This window comes from Pelodiscus sinensis, chromosome 4, assembly GCF_049634645.1.
Source record: "Pelodiscus sinensis isolate JC-2024 chromosome 4, ASM4963464v1, whole genome shotgun sequence".
NCBI classification, from domain to species: Eukaryota; Metazoa; Chordata; order Testudines; family Trionychidae; genus Pelodiscus; species Pelodiscus sinensis.
This window is the reverse complement of record NC_134714.1, coordinates 5,670,462-5,686,836: the sequence shown is the minus strand read 5'-3', so window position 1 is coordinate 5,686,836 and position 16,375 is coordinate 5,670,462. Positions and strand designations below refer to the sequence as shown.

The window sequence follows — 16,375 nt, the reverse complement described above, 5'->3', positions numbered from 1 at the left end:
TGTGGACAAAGCTGGCAACGGGGTTTGTTGCAAGGGAAAGTACCAGGGTTGGTATTAGTGTGGTATGTCCTGTGGTTGTTGGTAAGAATCATCTTGAGGTTAGGTGGTGGTCTATAGGAGACTATGGGTCTGTCTCCCAGAGCTTCTTGGAGTTTAGTGTCCTGTTCCAGTATGTTACAATTCGACACTCTCCGGGAAGGAATGAACAAACACTCAAACTACCTTACCCATTACCAAGATAGCTTCCCCAATTATCACCCCAAATACCATTAGCTCACAGACGTCCCACTCTCCCCACCTCTAATATCATCAATTCACAGACACTTACCTTCCTTCCTCCCCCCCCCCCCCCCCCGCATCCCCCTCCTGTTCTGAAATGTGATTTGTCCTTTTCATATGTGTTCACTTTTTTTTAATTGTATCCTTTGGTATATATGGTTGTGACTATTTTCTTCCACTATTTGATCTGAGGAAGTGGGTCTGGCCCACGAAAGCTCATCATCTAATAAACCATCTTGTTAGTCTTTAAAGTGTTACATTGTCCTGCATTTTGCTTCAGCTACCCCAGACTAACACGGCTACATTTCTATCACTATTCTACATGTATCAGATAGGATTGTGTTTCTGTGGTCTGTTGGAGCCTTTACATTTGTGACTATTGTCTTTGAAGCAGTTATTCCCGATTTAGACTGGTGTGAGTGAACCTCTGGACTTTGTTTAGAGAGTAAGCTGTTTGGTGAAGGGAGTTTGTTCAGCTCATCTACTTATTGTACAAAAAACAATAATAAAAAGTGTCTGAGTAAACATTCACACCTGGACCAAAACATCTTCACGATGAAGTTGAATGTATATATTATCTAGGTTAGCACTAACATGTATGATGGATTCTGTAACCTTTGACTTACTTACTTAGAGGAACATTATCTGAACTTAGTCCACCAAACAGGAAAAGTTTATCATCTGCTATAGGAGTCAAAGTGTGCCACGATCGATCTTTTGGTTTCTCTCCACTACTATGAATTCTTGGTAAAACAAAAAATAAGAAAAGACCAAGTTAAGAAGAATATCTAAACTGAACTGGAGTGGTAGTTCATCATTTTCTAGAACAAGATGAACAGGCTACAGTAGAGCAGTCCTCAGCTATTCTAAGTAACACAGATGTCCAAAACTGAAACAAGAAATTCCTTGTAACAGCTGCTCTTTGAAAGCAGCACTTATGACAAAGATCTTATAATCACATAGCAAGTTTCCATCCCCCAAGATACTTTATAAATCTTAAACTTATGTATGAAACACAGGGACTGCTTTTTAAAACCACTGAAGTGATTATTTAACATACAAGAATAACTTTAGGATGAAAAGTGAGGAACAATATGTCCAACTGAAACCAAATATTTAAGTACATAGGCTGCAGTTACTCAAGCTAAAATGTAACCAGGATAGCAGAGTTATAATTCTCATGATGCTGAGAAAAGAAATAGATCTTTAATGACTACAAATGGCTGGAACCTTGGCTTTACTTCTTATTCCCAAGATACCACACTTCTACAGGCACAATACCCTCTAATCAAATGGCAGGACACAGGAGTCACTTAACTATTTCCTGCAAAAGCTAGGTGCTTCTGGGGACTCTCCCAAAACCTGATGCTTAGTTTGCAAGACCTGAGAGAATCACAGAACAAAATCCGTGATATTTATTGGAAAAACGGTTACTTACTTTATATTAATCGTGTTCTTCAACATGTTGTCCGTGTAGATCAGATTCTAGATGTGCATGTGCCTCATGCATGTTAGATAGGAATCTCTGAATTTCAGTGTCCGTTGTGCTATGCATATCCTCATACTTCCCCACCCTAGGGCATAAAAGGCAGAGTGGCCGCAACCATTCCTTAGTTTCCTCACTAAGGAAAGTGAGGATGGAGGGCAGGTCATGAGATCCCCCAGCTGACATCTCAGAGAAAAAAAAATTACTTACTGGAACTGTGGTTCTTCAATTTATGATGCAAACATGTATTCCATTTAGATGTGTGCATGCTCAGCACATCAGAGTCAGAGAAATTTGCCTCTGGAATCCATGGGGGGGCACTCATGACTTTTTTGCCATAGTCCCTCCAATGCTTACATAAGGTTGTGCTGCCCCAATCCTCTCTCCGTTCCTTCGCACTGAACACCCAGGACTGAGACTCTGATGTAGATGGGATGGAGGGTAGGTAGTAGAATGTATGACTGCATGACATCTTGAAGAACCAGTTACTACTTCTTCTTTGAGCAGATGCAGATGTGTATTCTATTTAGGTGATTCATAAGCAGTACCTCCCTAAAACATCAAGCTCAGAGCCTACCTAACCAAAGACTGTAGGACCACTCCACTAAAGACTGCATCCACCCTAGAAGATACAGTTATGGTATAATGGTTCATGAATGCATGCATCAATGACCATGTAGAAGCTTGGCAAATGTCCAATACAGAAATGTCACTGAGGAATGCTATGGACATTGCTTGCACCCTCATAAAATGAGATTGGACTCATTTAGGGAACTTAGCCAGAGCTATTTCATATGCACTCTTGATGCAGCATGATATCCATTTAGACATTATCTATGAAAAGACCATTTGACCCTTCCTGTGATCTGCATAGGACACAAATGAAGCAAACAATTTAGTCCTGTCCAGACATTGCCTGACTTCTAAGGTACAGAGACTGCTCCTCCAGAGATGAACATGGCTTAGGAAAGAATACAAGTACCATCTGGTTCACATGAAACCGGGAAACCATTTTAGGCACAAGTTGTGGATGCAGTCGTAAAGACACTTTGTTTTGGAGACTTGTGCATAAAGAGGCTCTGCCACGAGAGCTTGCAAATCACACACTCTCCTTGTGGATGTTATCACTACCAGGAATGCAGTTTTCTGACACAAAAGCAGAAAGAGATTAGACTGTTAGGATTGAGTTAAAGCCCCACACAGGAACAAGCTCTCAGACCATGAAATGTAGATAAAGGAGATCTTTTTAAGAACCTTGCTACCATGGCACTGGAGAAGACTTATCTTCCTGGCATTAGGGGAGAGGACTGAAGTGCCAATAATGCTGCCAGATGCACTTCCAGTGAAGTGAACACAAGCCCCAACACCTGAAGGTGCAACAGTACTCCAAAATGTACTGAATAGAGAAGAGTGTTAGTTGGATTCTATGGACTAATGACCACATTGAAAATCACTTCCATTTTGTTAAATTGGGTCATGATGATGGAAGGCTTTCTGTTGTTAAGAAAGCCTTGTTGGACAGCCACTGAAGACAGCTCTTCCTTCTTATTCAGCCATGCAGCAGTTACACTGTGAAATACGGGGAGTGAATGGAAGGATCCAAGGATGACCTGAGGGATGACTGAAATCAGAAGAAAGGCACGGAGGAGAGCCAACTGCCAGCTGAGGTGGAATGCATTGGACAGAGAATGTAGACTCAGGTCCCTGTTACGTTGACAGCATAATAGGCATTTTCCTTTGTCCCTTGTAGCGAACAGGTCCATCATCAGGATGCTCCAAGCTGTGAAGATGACCCACAAGACACTTTTCTTTAGGAACAATTTGTGACTCAAGGAAAAATATCTGCTGAGATGAGCTATGAGATTATTATGAACCTTGAATAAGTGAATAGCTATCAGAGTAATGGTCACTGCAATGCAGAATTGCCAGCGTCTGACTGTCTCTAGCCAGAGCAATCTGGAGTGTGCTTCCCATTACGGTGGTATTGTTGGTAAGTATGTGAACTACTGAGTCTCTGATATGGCCCTGAAAAGCATGACATGCATTGTAGATAGCCTAAAGCTCCAGCACATTGATATGGAGTAAAGCCTTCTGCTCCTACTACACTCTCTGCATTTTCAGTGACACCACAATAAGTGCCCCCACTCCCCAACTCATCAAGGAGGCATCAGTAAAAAATGACCTGGTTGATGAGGACCAGACAGAGGAAACATGTTGCCAGATATTCTCCAGATGCATCCACTGCTGCAAGAAGTCCAGAGGAGACTGATGAACCAGTTTGTCGAGAGGGTGAAGAGTAGGACGGTAAGTCATCTTGAGCCACATTTGAAGGGGGTGAAGGCACAACCTTGCAAACTGGACCAGCTGCATTCAAATGAACATATGGCCTAAGAACCTCAGACACCCTGGAACTGTCACAGAAGACAGAGTCTGCAGACTAAGGCCGAGGGGGTGAACAGTCTGAACATAGTTGATTGGAAGAAATGCATTCAATATTATGAAATTTAACAGGGCTCCAATAAATCAATCTTTGAGCGGGAGCCACGGTTGACTCCCCAGTGTTTAGACTGAGATCCAGATGGTTAAGCATTGTGATGCCAATGCAATCAAGAATTTCCTCTCTAGATGTGCCCCTCAATAATCAGTTGTCTAAATAGGGGTAAATGTGAATTCCTTTCTTCCTGAGATACACCACAGTATTTTATTAAAACCTGGAAGGCAGAAGAGAAGCCAAATGGAAACAGTATGACCTGAAAGTGGCATTCTTCCATAACAAATCAAAAGAATTTTCTGTGGCTTGGCAAAGCACCACATGAAAGTATGCATCCTGAAGGCCCAGAACAACAAATCAGACATTCGGCAACTACAGACGGAGTCAACAGACTGACCATTAGGATCCTCACATATCTGATATATTTGTTGGGGCTGCAAAGGTCAAGGAAGGGTCTTATCCCTCCCTTGAATATGAGTACCAGGAAGTGCCAGAAGTAGAAGCTATGTCACTTAAACGTAGCCTTAGTCATCATTTATTCTGACTGTGAAGTGATACTTGAAATCAGATTAGTAAGATTAAATCACACGTCAGCATAATTCTTTGCTGATTGTTGTAAGTGTCTGTATTGTACATCTAAAACTGAGGAACATTTTTAGGTTTTTATTAGCTTTTCTTTAAATTCAGCTTGCTTGCATGCATTTTCATTTTTCTATGTTGTCTAGAATTTCAGATTGGGAAGTTCTTTGGAGCTTTATAATTATGTTCATGTGCAAGTTGTGATATGGAATTCAGCTTCTTCACCCAATAGTGTGAAATCGCCTGAGCTGAATTACAGAGCAAATAACAGATTTTGCCTTTTGCAGTTGTACACCGTTCCACATGGAGGAGCACAAGTCATGGGCATAAGTTACAGCTAGTATTGTGCTATAGCAGTGATTCTCAATGAGGGGTCCCGGATCTCCTGAGCCCATGAGCGAGCTTCAGAGGGTGTGCCAAGCAGGGCCCGCATTAGACTTGTTGGGACCCAGGGAAGAAAGCTGACGTTATCTCTGGAGTTGAAGCCCTGAACCCTACCATCTGATGCTGAAGCTAAAGCCTGAACAATGTTTTTTTCACAGGGCCCCCAGCAGTTGCTCTGCTTGATACCCCAAACACAGATGCTGGCTTTTACATGCAGAAAAACAGTTGTTATGGCACAAGTGTTCTCTGGAGAGGTTATAGGATGTTGAGGCAGGGCAAGACCCTCGAGAAGAAAAAAGTTGAGAACCCCAGTCCTATAGCACTTTGTTAGTTGGAGTTGGTCCTGCTTTGAGCAGGGGGTTGGATTAGATTACCTCCTACCCTAATCCGCTATGATTTTATGATTGAGAAGTACTGTGCTATATTAGCATAGCAACGGTCTTAGTTCACCTAAAAATGTCATAATATTGATGTCAGAATAAAATAACCTGATCTGAAGATGCCTAGGATCTAACTGTGGTGATCAAGGTCCAAGCATTGGGACAGTGGGATAGCCTGTCCCCAAAGTGTGTGCATGTGTGGGGAAAGGGGAATGAGGAGAGAAGAGCAATGACTGAAACAGTGCTTTGGACCAAGGAGTCAAAATGGGTTCTTGGAGGACAGTGCGTATACTGGCTGAACCCACATCCAACTACTTTCTTCTGTGTGCACACATCTTAGTGGAATACATATCTGCATCTGCTATAAGAATAGTCACAATTACCAGATAATGAACCATATTTTTGCTTCTCTGAGTATGAATCCACTCTACGGACTGATAAGCAATGCCCCATCTGCAAGGTGGGACTGAAGAGTCATAACTGCCACGAATAAACAGTGCCCTATCAAACTTGGCATCTGATTTTGCTGCCAACTCCAGGGATTAGGGTTTAATAACCATAAGTCGAACATCGTGTAAGGAGCATCAGCTGTTAGAGCTTGGAGTTTGCTGACATAATGGTCACCAAAAAGGCCATCTTAAGAGTAAGGTGCTATTAAGAGCAGTTTAAGATAGGCTCAAAGGGGAGCTCCCTGAGTCTTGAAAGGACAATATCCTATTCCAGAAGAGGTTCCTTTACTGGCAGGTAAGTATAGAGAAACCTCTTTAAAAATCTGGATGCTGTGAGGTAAACGTGACTGGATGGCATGACAAAATCATTGTAAGGTGGATCTTAATGGAATGGAATCAATGTACATAGTGTTTCAAATGCAGAATATAATCCAAGATTTTAGCTACAGGTGCCTCCAATACATCAGGTGCTGGGTTGCCCAAACTGAAAATAATTTTCACTTTGGGTGTGTCTAGACTACAGGGTTTTGTCGACAAAAGTGGACTTTTGTCGACAAAACTATACCTGCGTCCACACTGCCTTCGAGTTATGTCGACATAACGTTGACAAAACTCAGCAGTTTTGTCGACATATGTAAACCTCATTCTACGAGGAATAATGCCTTTTGTTGACAGAGTTCTGTCAATAGAAGGCATTATTGCATCTACACTGTCCTTTGTGTCCACACTGTTATGTCGACAAAGCGGCTTGTTTTGTCGACAGAACTGGATGTAGTCTAGACGCTCTTTGTCGACAGAAGCTTTGTCGACAGTATCTGTCGACAAAACTTCTGTCGACAAAACCCTGTAGTCTAGACGTACTCTTTGAGTGGTTAAGAGTGACAAACAGGTATTTGTGAGGGTATAAGCGTATAATGTGTGTGAATTAGTAATTTTGTAATTACATATAAAAATCAGGAAATTATGGAAAATTAGGCAGGGTCGGCAACTCTGGGGGTTCATGACAGATAACTCTACTTATGAAGTCTGCTAAATCATTGTTGGTTCCTTTCAGATGGAGAGTTATTGGGGTTATATCCCATATTTTTGACACCATATCCACAACTTGATTCTGTCCTGGCAAAGGCTGGTGAGCAAGAACATACTTGATTATTTATGCAAGAACATTTCAGATATGTTGTCTGAGAGATCCTTCTTTAAAACAAGTATAACAGCTCTGCAAGTTAATCTGATTGCTTGTTATTTATGAGAAAGATCATTTCTTTTGGATCCAAATTCCTTGTATTTGGAGGCCATCCAGAGATGTGCCCCTATCCATTCCTGATGGATCTGTATCAGTGTCTTTAAAGGAGGTGGTGTGGAGAAGGGGACACCACTCTGAGCATTTTGGGGTCAGAAAAACAATTCAGTAATGACACAATGTAAGTGGAGAATCACAATATGCAGGCTCATTTGATGATCCAGCGACGATCCAGGTAATGAAACACGAACCATAGCTAGCCTTGTATTACATGTGGCCACATGCATACTAATATGTAACTTAGAAGTCTGAGGCAGGTTCTTATTGTGTCTGATGGATTCATTTTGATGCTGGTGATCATCATCTAGAGCAGTGTTTCTGAAAGTGTACCACGGAAACACTTTCAGAAACACTTTAACTGGCTGCCCTGGTTTGTTTATGTACCGGCGCCGTGGCCATGGAGCCTCGCGGTTCCCATTGGCTCAGTTTCATCTTCTGCAGCCAAGGGGAGCTGCGGAAAGCGGCGTGGGCTGGGTCACCACTTCCCATGGCTGCTCTTGGCTGCAAAGAACGAAACAGAGCCAATGGGAGCCGCGAGGCTCTGTGGCTGTGGTGCCAGTACATAAACAAACCAGGGCGGCCAGTTAAAGTGTTTCCGAAAGTGTTTCTGTGGTACACTTTCAGAAACACTGCTCTAGAGAGCGTAAAATCTGTCCTCAGAAAGGTATGTGTAACAAGGCAGAACCTCCTGGAGTGTTCCCTCATGGCTACAGGTACTACAGCCTCAGTATTCCTTTTTTTGTTCAATAATGCCCTTGGAATAGGCTAATTTATTAACAAAATTTATTTCAATATAAACTCGCAAAGTATACTCCATCATCATAATGCAAAAACTAGGCTCTTCAGTCTCCCTTTTAAAATCAGAATGGTAGATTCCAAGACTTCTCTCTTGTGCACCCTAGCCAAACTCAAACCCCAGATGAAAAGTGCAAAACCGAGTCTGCTGGCCTTCTGTTTAACAAAAATGCAAAAGTAACCAAGGTCCATCCTTTCTGGGCTTATATTCTTAGTCCCTCCTGGGTTCTCCCACAGATCAAAATTATTCTTTTGGGCCTTCTTCTCCCTGAAGGAGACAAACTCAAAGATGTCAGCAGGAAAACTTCCCCCCACTGCTCTCCTGGTTCTGAACTTTCTTGACTCTTAAGATCTTAAGTTTTCCTAGGTTCTTCCCAGCTCCCTGTTCCTTGTCTGGAACATCAGCCCACATGATTACTTACCAGGATCTTTCTTCTCCCTTGGCTTAAAAGTGGTAAGTGGGAAAACTTCCTCTGTTGCTCTCCTAAGCTTGTGCTTTTACCAGGTCTCTTCCTCCAACTGCTTTCGGGGGGAATTCCAGCAGCTTGCTCTCTCTTGAGACCTTCCACCAAATTAATTTCACCTTCTCGTGCCCTCTTCCAGATTGCTGTCTGACCCTTTATATATGTCAAGCATATTCTCTTCAGTCCCATTAAAAGGCAATTTAGCAGGCCCAAGTGGATGGGCCTGTTCCCTTCTAAAGGGGACAATCCACTTAAGACACTATTTCCATATAACCTAGATATAGATAGATGTGAATGGCTTGTCTCTTCAGACAGGCCACCACAACAGTAGGCATTTTGTGAAGACTCTCAGTGCTGTGAACAGGTTAAATGGTACAATCTAATACTGGTCATGACAGGGCCCTACTGATTACCAAAGATAATTCCTCTGGACTGGATGGATCACACATGTTTTGAAGGCCACGAGCCACAAACCAGTCTCTAGCCTGAAGAGAATGGATTATGGAGACAAATTGTTATCATTTTGAATCTTAGATGGTGTACATATTTGCTCATTCTTCTCAGATCTAGGATAGGATGAAGACCCCCTTTTTTCAGATGTTAGGTGTTACATACCAGCTAACAAGGGCACTGGCTAGCTGGGACTTAGAAGCGACTACTCTGATTTTAGAGGTTGCCATTTTTTTCAAGGTTTGAAATTTCTCTCCCTTAGTTCTCAAGAAGATATAATGTTCATCATGCATCCCTGGATTTCTTTGTTCTGGTAAAAAAATAATGGCAAACAGTCTGTCACGTGATCCTTGACAAGACAAAAAAGGCAGCAGTAACAGCTGTCTGTAAGAGAAATGTATCCATCACAAGAAGCCTAAAGGCTTAGAATCTGCCACTGTAGGTTACAATAGTAGTGCAAAGCATCAGAGAAAAATTAAATGTTCTAAAACATTAAAGAAAAAAGAAGATTTGATTGAGAAATTAACCCTGACTAACAAGATGAGAAATATCAAAGGAGAAGAAATTTCCACTAAGTGGTAGCAGCAGACACTGCAGTCTTGCTGCAACAAACAACAAGAAGGAATTGAGGGGTAATCAGGGCCACTCTTCACTTGGACAGCAGTGATGGGCATAAGACTATACAGGTGCAAGATTGGCTGAAAGGACACTATGTTCAAAGATTCTAATCCTTTGCAAAAGACACGTGTGCACTTAGCGTGGGATCCACACGGACACACACTCGAAGAAGTTTTATTCCCAATGAAATGACAGTTGGGCAAATTAGGAAAGAACAGAAACAACGGCTATCAAACATCAGTTCCTATTTGTCTACAACAGCTACATGAAAAACAATATATAAACAATGACTCCTATTCTCAGTGGATTCTTTCATCAGTGCTCCCTACCAAGCATAATAATAGGTAGCAAACAAATACCTGTGTTAATTTGAAAAACTTTATCATAAAGTAAATATTTAACAAATATTCTTCCCCTTTAAATTCTACTTTATTTTTTTTAAATGTTTGTCTTAATATACATTGAAACCTTTCCTCAATCTAGACTATAAAGAGCCTCATCTATAGGACATAAGATCTATAGGGACTGTAATATTAAAAAGACTTAATGAAAGTAAAATTTAGGTATAATCAGTGGTAATTTACCTATGTCTGAAAACGAGACAACTAAATCACTATATGCTGTACTGAAAATTTGCCCAATAGTGGTCCTTGGAGCAAAATAGAGAACAGTTTAGTAGCCATTACAAATTAAATTAAATTAAATTAAACTGACATAATAGTGTAACAGCTGTTGAAATAATTCAAAACTCCTATTTTCTTCCCAGAAAAGCTACTGTCATAGCATTAAAAATATTGTTAAATAGTTCTAATCTGTTATCTATAATAACTAAGTGGCACATGGCCAGACTTACCTTCCAGACCAAACCCAAGTGTCTAAATTCAGACAGTGCAAATCATTCATTCTAGTTTGCTAAAATAAAACAACAAACAAAAATTCCTTAAAACAGGTGGTTTTAAATTAGGCATATGATAAAATAGAGTATTAGAGAGCTTCATAGATACTATATAGTTTAGTAATATTATATTAAAAGAAATTTGTATTCAAGTAGTTCAGCCCAATAGTCTGAAAATTCTCCAGATCAGAAGACAGAGTTACTCATCCTGTGCAGTAATGAAAGTTCTTTGAGACAGATGGAGTCTGCTTCCCTGCACTAGTGACTGGAGATTTTCAGTAGCAGTGCCCATTAGGACCACACATGCACCCCCCATCTTGTGCTGCTTTTGGAAGCTACACGGTGCTATGCAGCCAAACCACTTTCAGTTTCTTCTCTACTACAGTATTCATGTCTGAATTCTGAAGTAATGGGGAGGAGGGCAAATACTGGATCACCCACAGACTGACACATCTTGAAGAACCTCAGTAACTGCACAGGGTGAATACCCTTTTCTTCTTCAAGTAGCGTCCCGTATGGGTGCTTTACTTTGGGTGACTGGAGAGTAGTGTCCCTCATTGGAAGGTCTTCACAGTTGGATTTGTGAGTTAAGCTAAGACAGCCAGTCCCTAAGAGCGATGAGGAGACCCGAGGAGTCCTGTGGCACCTTATAGACTAACTGAAGTGTAGGAGCATAAGCTTTCGTGGGCAAAGACCCACTTCGTCAGATGCATGTCCCTAAGGCTGTGTCCAGACTCAGGGGTTTTTTCGGGAAAAGTAGCCTTTTTCCGAAAAAACTTCATCTGCGTCTAGACTGCAGCCGCGTTCTTTCGAAATTAAATCGAAAGAACGCGGCTTTTCTTTCGACGGCGGTAAACCTCATTTCACGAGGAAGAACGCCTTCTTTCGAAAGTGCTTCTTTCGAAAGAAGGCGTTCTTGAATGTAAATAGGGCTTCTTCGAAAGAGAGCATCCAGACTCACTGGGTGCTTTCTTTCGAAAAAGCGGCTTGCTCTTTCGAAAGTTCCGCGTGCAGTCTAGACGCTCTCTTTCGAAAGGGGCTCTTTCGAAAGTATCTTTCGAAAAAGCCTCTTTCGAAAGAGGCTTGCAGTCTAGACATAGCCTAAGAGAACATCCGATGTTGAGTCCTGGACAATTTCACAATGTTCGGTGAATGTATGGGCTGATACTCAGGTGGTTGCTTTACAAATCTCTGTGATTGGTACATTTTTCAGGAAAGCTATAGAGATGGAAATGGATCTGGTGAAATGTGTTCGAGTTCTGGGGGTGATGATGGTGGTGGTTTGCAAATCATATTGATTATAGCAAAGGTGAATGCAACCAGAAATCCATTTTGAGTCTTTGTTTAGACATATCTGAATCTTTTCATCTTGCAGTAACAGACAGGAATAATTCTGGCATCTAAGTCTAGCCTGTGGAGCCTTGCTTCCCTTTTATTTCCATGTGGCATGAGGAAGAATGATAAATATTTTTAACAAGAAGGAAAGAAATGAGGGAAAAGCATAGTTCTAACTAATTATATCGCTAAAACAATAACACCACAATACTAAATAGGCTCTGCAAAGGGCTCTATCTCAGGCCAAGGACAGTACAGAAAGAAGGAACTGAAGGCAGTTTGGACACATAGTGCTCTGCACAGTGTTCCCCAGAAGCTCAGGTGATTAATGAGCCCCACCCGGCACCCAGTCAGAGGCTCAGGGCTCCTTGCTGACTGACTGGGTGGGGCTGATTAATCATCTGTGAAGCTCTGCTGCCCAGCATCTTAGAGGGAACATTGGCTATGTAGTCACCAAAAGGGGAATGAGGTGGAGTATGTATGGCCCAAATAAGCACTGCTACCAAAAATCACTGATCATGGACATAGGGACATAAACTCACCTAAAGTGGAGAATCCATATGGGGTACTAGTTGAAGAATCAGCATTTCTTATCTTTTGTAAAAAGAGTCTATTTGAAAATGAACTATTGGCACTTGTCTCCTTCCTAGACAAATTTGACTGGCAATATGGGACCAGTTTCCTACTTCTTTCAGTAGTGTTTTAATGGTTTATTTTTTAAAAGTATTATCCAGAATAGTGGTAGTAAGTGTTACAATATGGTTAGCATGCTGCATATAGTTTAGTTTTTCTATATCTGGCCTCATTTTGGCCAGATCTATTGACTTACTATCTATTTAAGCATTTGGGCCCATATTTCAGGAGCTTAAATAAATTTAAAAATCTGGCCCTTACTGACTCCTGCTTTCTGTAATGTCCTGGCATGTATTATATTGGGGAGAGGAGAGGGAGAAGAAAGGAGATAGAAGTTGGTAGTATCATATATTTCCTCTTTGATTAGATGGGATGGTACATAAAAACATGAAAACCACAACATTAAAATGCACCACTTGCTATTATTTTGTTCACTGAAACAGAAAAAAAAGTAGTTCAACCATGTAAGCCCTTCAAGCTGTGTTTAGCACAGAATACAAACATCCTATCACTTGGTTGAAACCTACCATAAATCATACGTTAGTTTTGCTTTCAAAGAAGTCGTGTTAAGGAAACATACATACAGCTTGCAAATTTTATTAGGTTTATGAACATTTTAGGGATACCATATCTATCCTTATAATATAACAAATATATATCTTTTCATTATCTTTGAAATGCCTCATGCCCTGGATTCATCTGAAGATATGATCAATGCTATCTGCACAATGTCAATGGACTGGGTTATTCTCCCAATATGTGACTCTCACCTTATTATTGAAAGTAACACCACTGTTTCAATTTTTTAGATTTAAAAAAAACCCTTTTGTTTGACTAATTGTCATATGGTGTTTTAGGTCTAGCTTTGTTCTGATGTTTAACGCAAATAGAAAATAGCTTTACTTGTTTGAATTCTCGGAATTTACTAATAAACATGCAAAACAAAAAAATATATTTTATATGAGCTAAGGACAACATATTCAATTAAAACAGAAATTAACATAAGTTAGGGCTAAATTGTGGCATTTACCCACCACTCTCTAAGCAGGAAGTAGTGCAGACCTAACAGTCAGACTGATCTCACAGCTGCTTCACTGGATGTGCCTCCCCTCTGTGGCTAGCCATCTTTGAAGACCAGTGGAGTGGTATGTGACCATGGCCTACTGATGCTCTTTTTTGGGCAATTTGTGTTTTCACCTTTAGGATTGCACAGAAGATTTGAGAGACAGGAGGTAAAGATATCTTGGGACTTCTCTCCCTGAACACATGGGCTAGGAGCAAAGACACTTTTGGCTCTTCTGGTACTGCATAAATACATTGCTTTGCATAAGTAATTAGCAAAAAAAATACTGTTGCCAATAAAATATTCATTAAATAACTACTAACCAGCACTCGTCCTCCAAATATATAACCTTTATTTCCCAGCACAGCACATGTATGCGCTGCTCGAGGCTGAGGTGGAACTCCACCCTGAAAATACCAATATAAGACATTTTTAGAACATTAATCAGTGTCAATAAAATTCTAACTGCAAGTCACTAAGACTTGATATGCAGCAATAAGATTGAAATGTATCCCATATGAGGGCAAAATTGCAAATGTACAAAACAATTTGAGGGAACATCCAAAACTTCCAAGGCATTAGGACACTTGGCATAGTTATAGTAGAATTCAGTCTTAACTGAATTCCAGCACCTGATTTCCAATGCTTATTCCAGTTTTACAGCAGTGAAACTCCACTGCTTTCTAGAGTTTTACCAGTATAAAACTTCAGTAATACTGGTGGAAAAGTCCTCTAGTGCCTATTTTTCAGAAGTGCAAAGGTCCATATGCGGTCACCTGTGTGGGTGGGCGGGAAAGCAACAGTAGGGCAGGAATTTTGCAGAGGGTTTAATAAAACTTTGACTTCTTAAACCTACAGAGTTGGTTTATGGTCAGGATTTCTGGTAACTAGCAGGGATGTTAGCAAATAGTCATTTAAACAATTAACTGATAAGGTTGGGCTTATTGGTTAATCATAATGTTTGCATGAACCCCCCTCTCTTGGGATGCTGGAGCAGCCTCTGTCCGCAGTGGGCCTGGGCTTGCTGCAGACAGATGCTGCTCCATGAGATGCCAGAACAGCCTCTGTCTGTGGGAAGCTCAGGCCCCCCTGTGGACAGGGGCTGCTGCCACGGAGCAGCCTCTGTCTGCGGTGGGCCGGGTTCACTGCAGACAGATGATGCCGCCACCCCACACTGCTGCCTCTGTATCAGAGGCAGCAGCACAGAATGGCAGGCAGGAGCCGGTATGCACAGGGAGCTGATTTTTAACCTGCTGCTGTATCAGAGGCAGCAGTGTGGGGAAGCAGGGGGCTCCCAGAAGTGGGGCTGACAGTGGGGAGTGCACTTGCTGCTGGCACCATCCCTGGGGGTAAGCATTTTAGTAACCATGTAACTGCTAAAAATTGTTGCAGCTACAACATTACTAAAAATACACAATATTTAACATTCCTAGTAACTACTGGGGATAAGTTTTAGATTGTAGCTTCCCCTTTTTCTGCTTAAATATCTTGTCTGTTGTGAAGGTCCTCCCATGATGTAATACTGAGTAGCAATAATAAATACCTGGCTCTTCTAGGGCACATCTACACAGCAGGGCTAAAGCTGAAATAAGCTATGCAACTTGAGCTACGTCAATTGCATAGCTAAAGTTGAAATAGCTTATTGCGGCTTTTGGCACCATCTACACAGCAGGAAGTCCGAGAAAGAGCACTCTTCCTTTGACTTCCCTTACTCCTCATACAATGAGGGTTTCAGGAGTCGCAGTAAGAAGTCCTCCATCTCAACATTATTTTGACATTATGTTGAAATAACTGCTTGTTGTGTAGACACGGACTTTGTTATTTTGCAATGTCAGTTATTCCAAAACAATGCTCCTATGTAGACATAGCCCTAGAGTGTTTACCATCCATAGGTTTCAGTGCTTTACCAAAATAAATCTCTTAAACTTTGTATGTACTATTCAATCACCTGATGCCATAGGGAGTTTTCTGCATATAAAGAAAAAAATAAGGATTGCAAGACTATAAGTTTCAGCTTTTAATAGAACACTTTGCTTGATGTCTGGTTTAAGAAGTTTATAAAACTATAGGCAGTCACATAAAAGAAACACGAAAGTGTCAAACTTACTATGTTATAGTTCTTCCACTAAGTTTTTAATAGAGTCTGTGTAATCTTACCAGAATTTTGAGGCTCTACGTTATGCTATAATACACAAAAATGTTTGCATTACAGTTTTATTGAGAGCTCACTAAGAATATATGTCATTATTGGAACAATATTAATATACAAGAATCAGAGGGGTAGCCATGTTAGTCTGAATCTGCATAAATGATGAGAAGTCCTGTGGGCACCTTATAGACTAACAGATTTATTGGAGCATAAGCTTTCATGGGCAAAGACACACTTCGTCTTTGACATGCATTGGACGAGGTGGGTCTTTGCCCACAAAAACTGATGCTCCAATAAATCTGTTAGTCTACAAGGTGCCACAGGACTTCTCGTTATTAATATACAAGAATTTCTTATATGCAAGACATCAGTTACTGCTCCTGTTCAGACTGTAAAAATGAATTCGCTTTTCTCAGCATTAAACCCTGGATGCAACAGGTTCATAAAGCATAGCAACTGCATCTGCAGATTATTCATTCAATATTAAACATATTTTTTCATGAATATCAAAAGGTGTAAGGGCTACACTAATAAGTAGGGATGTTAAATCCCGTTTAATTGGTTAAACGAAGTGCTAACTCTACGTTTAACTGATTAAAGGGAAGGGGACTAGAAGTCAGCTAGG

The 16,375-nt window shown here is 40.9% G+C and overlaps 2 protein-coding genes across 2 annotated transcripts in view; both read right to left on the bottom strand.

The window, feature by feature from the left end:
* The window catches only part of ARF6 (ARF GTPase 6), a 202,436-nt gene that overhangs the window by 127,280 nt on the left and 58,781 nt on the right, over positions 1–16,375 (bottom strand). The gene's annotated exons all lie outside the window — the stretch shown is intronic.
* The window catches only part of KLHDC1 (kelch domain containing 1), a 51,948-nt gene that overhangs the window by 8,904 nt on the left and 26,669 nt on the right, over positions 1–16,375 (bottom strand). The window contains exons 7-9 of the mRNA XM_075926145.1: positions 13,925–14,008; positions 10,529–10,587; positions 910–1,022 (exon numbers count right to left, since the gene is read on the bottom strand). Of these exons, the coding sequence (XP_075782260.1) occupies positions 910–1,022; positions 10,529–10,587; positions 13,925–14,008 (256 nt within the window). The remainder of the gene's footprint in view (positions 1–909; positions 1,023–10,528; positions 10,588–13,924; positions 14,009–16,375) is intronic.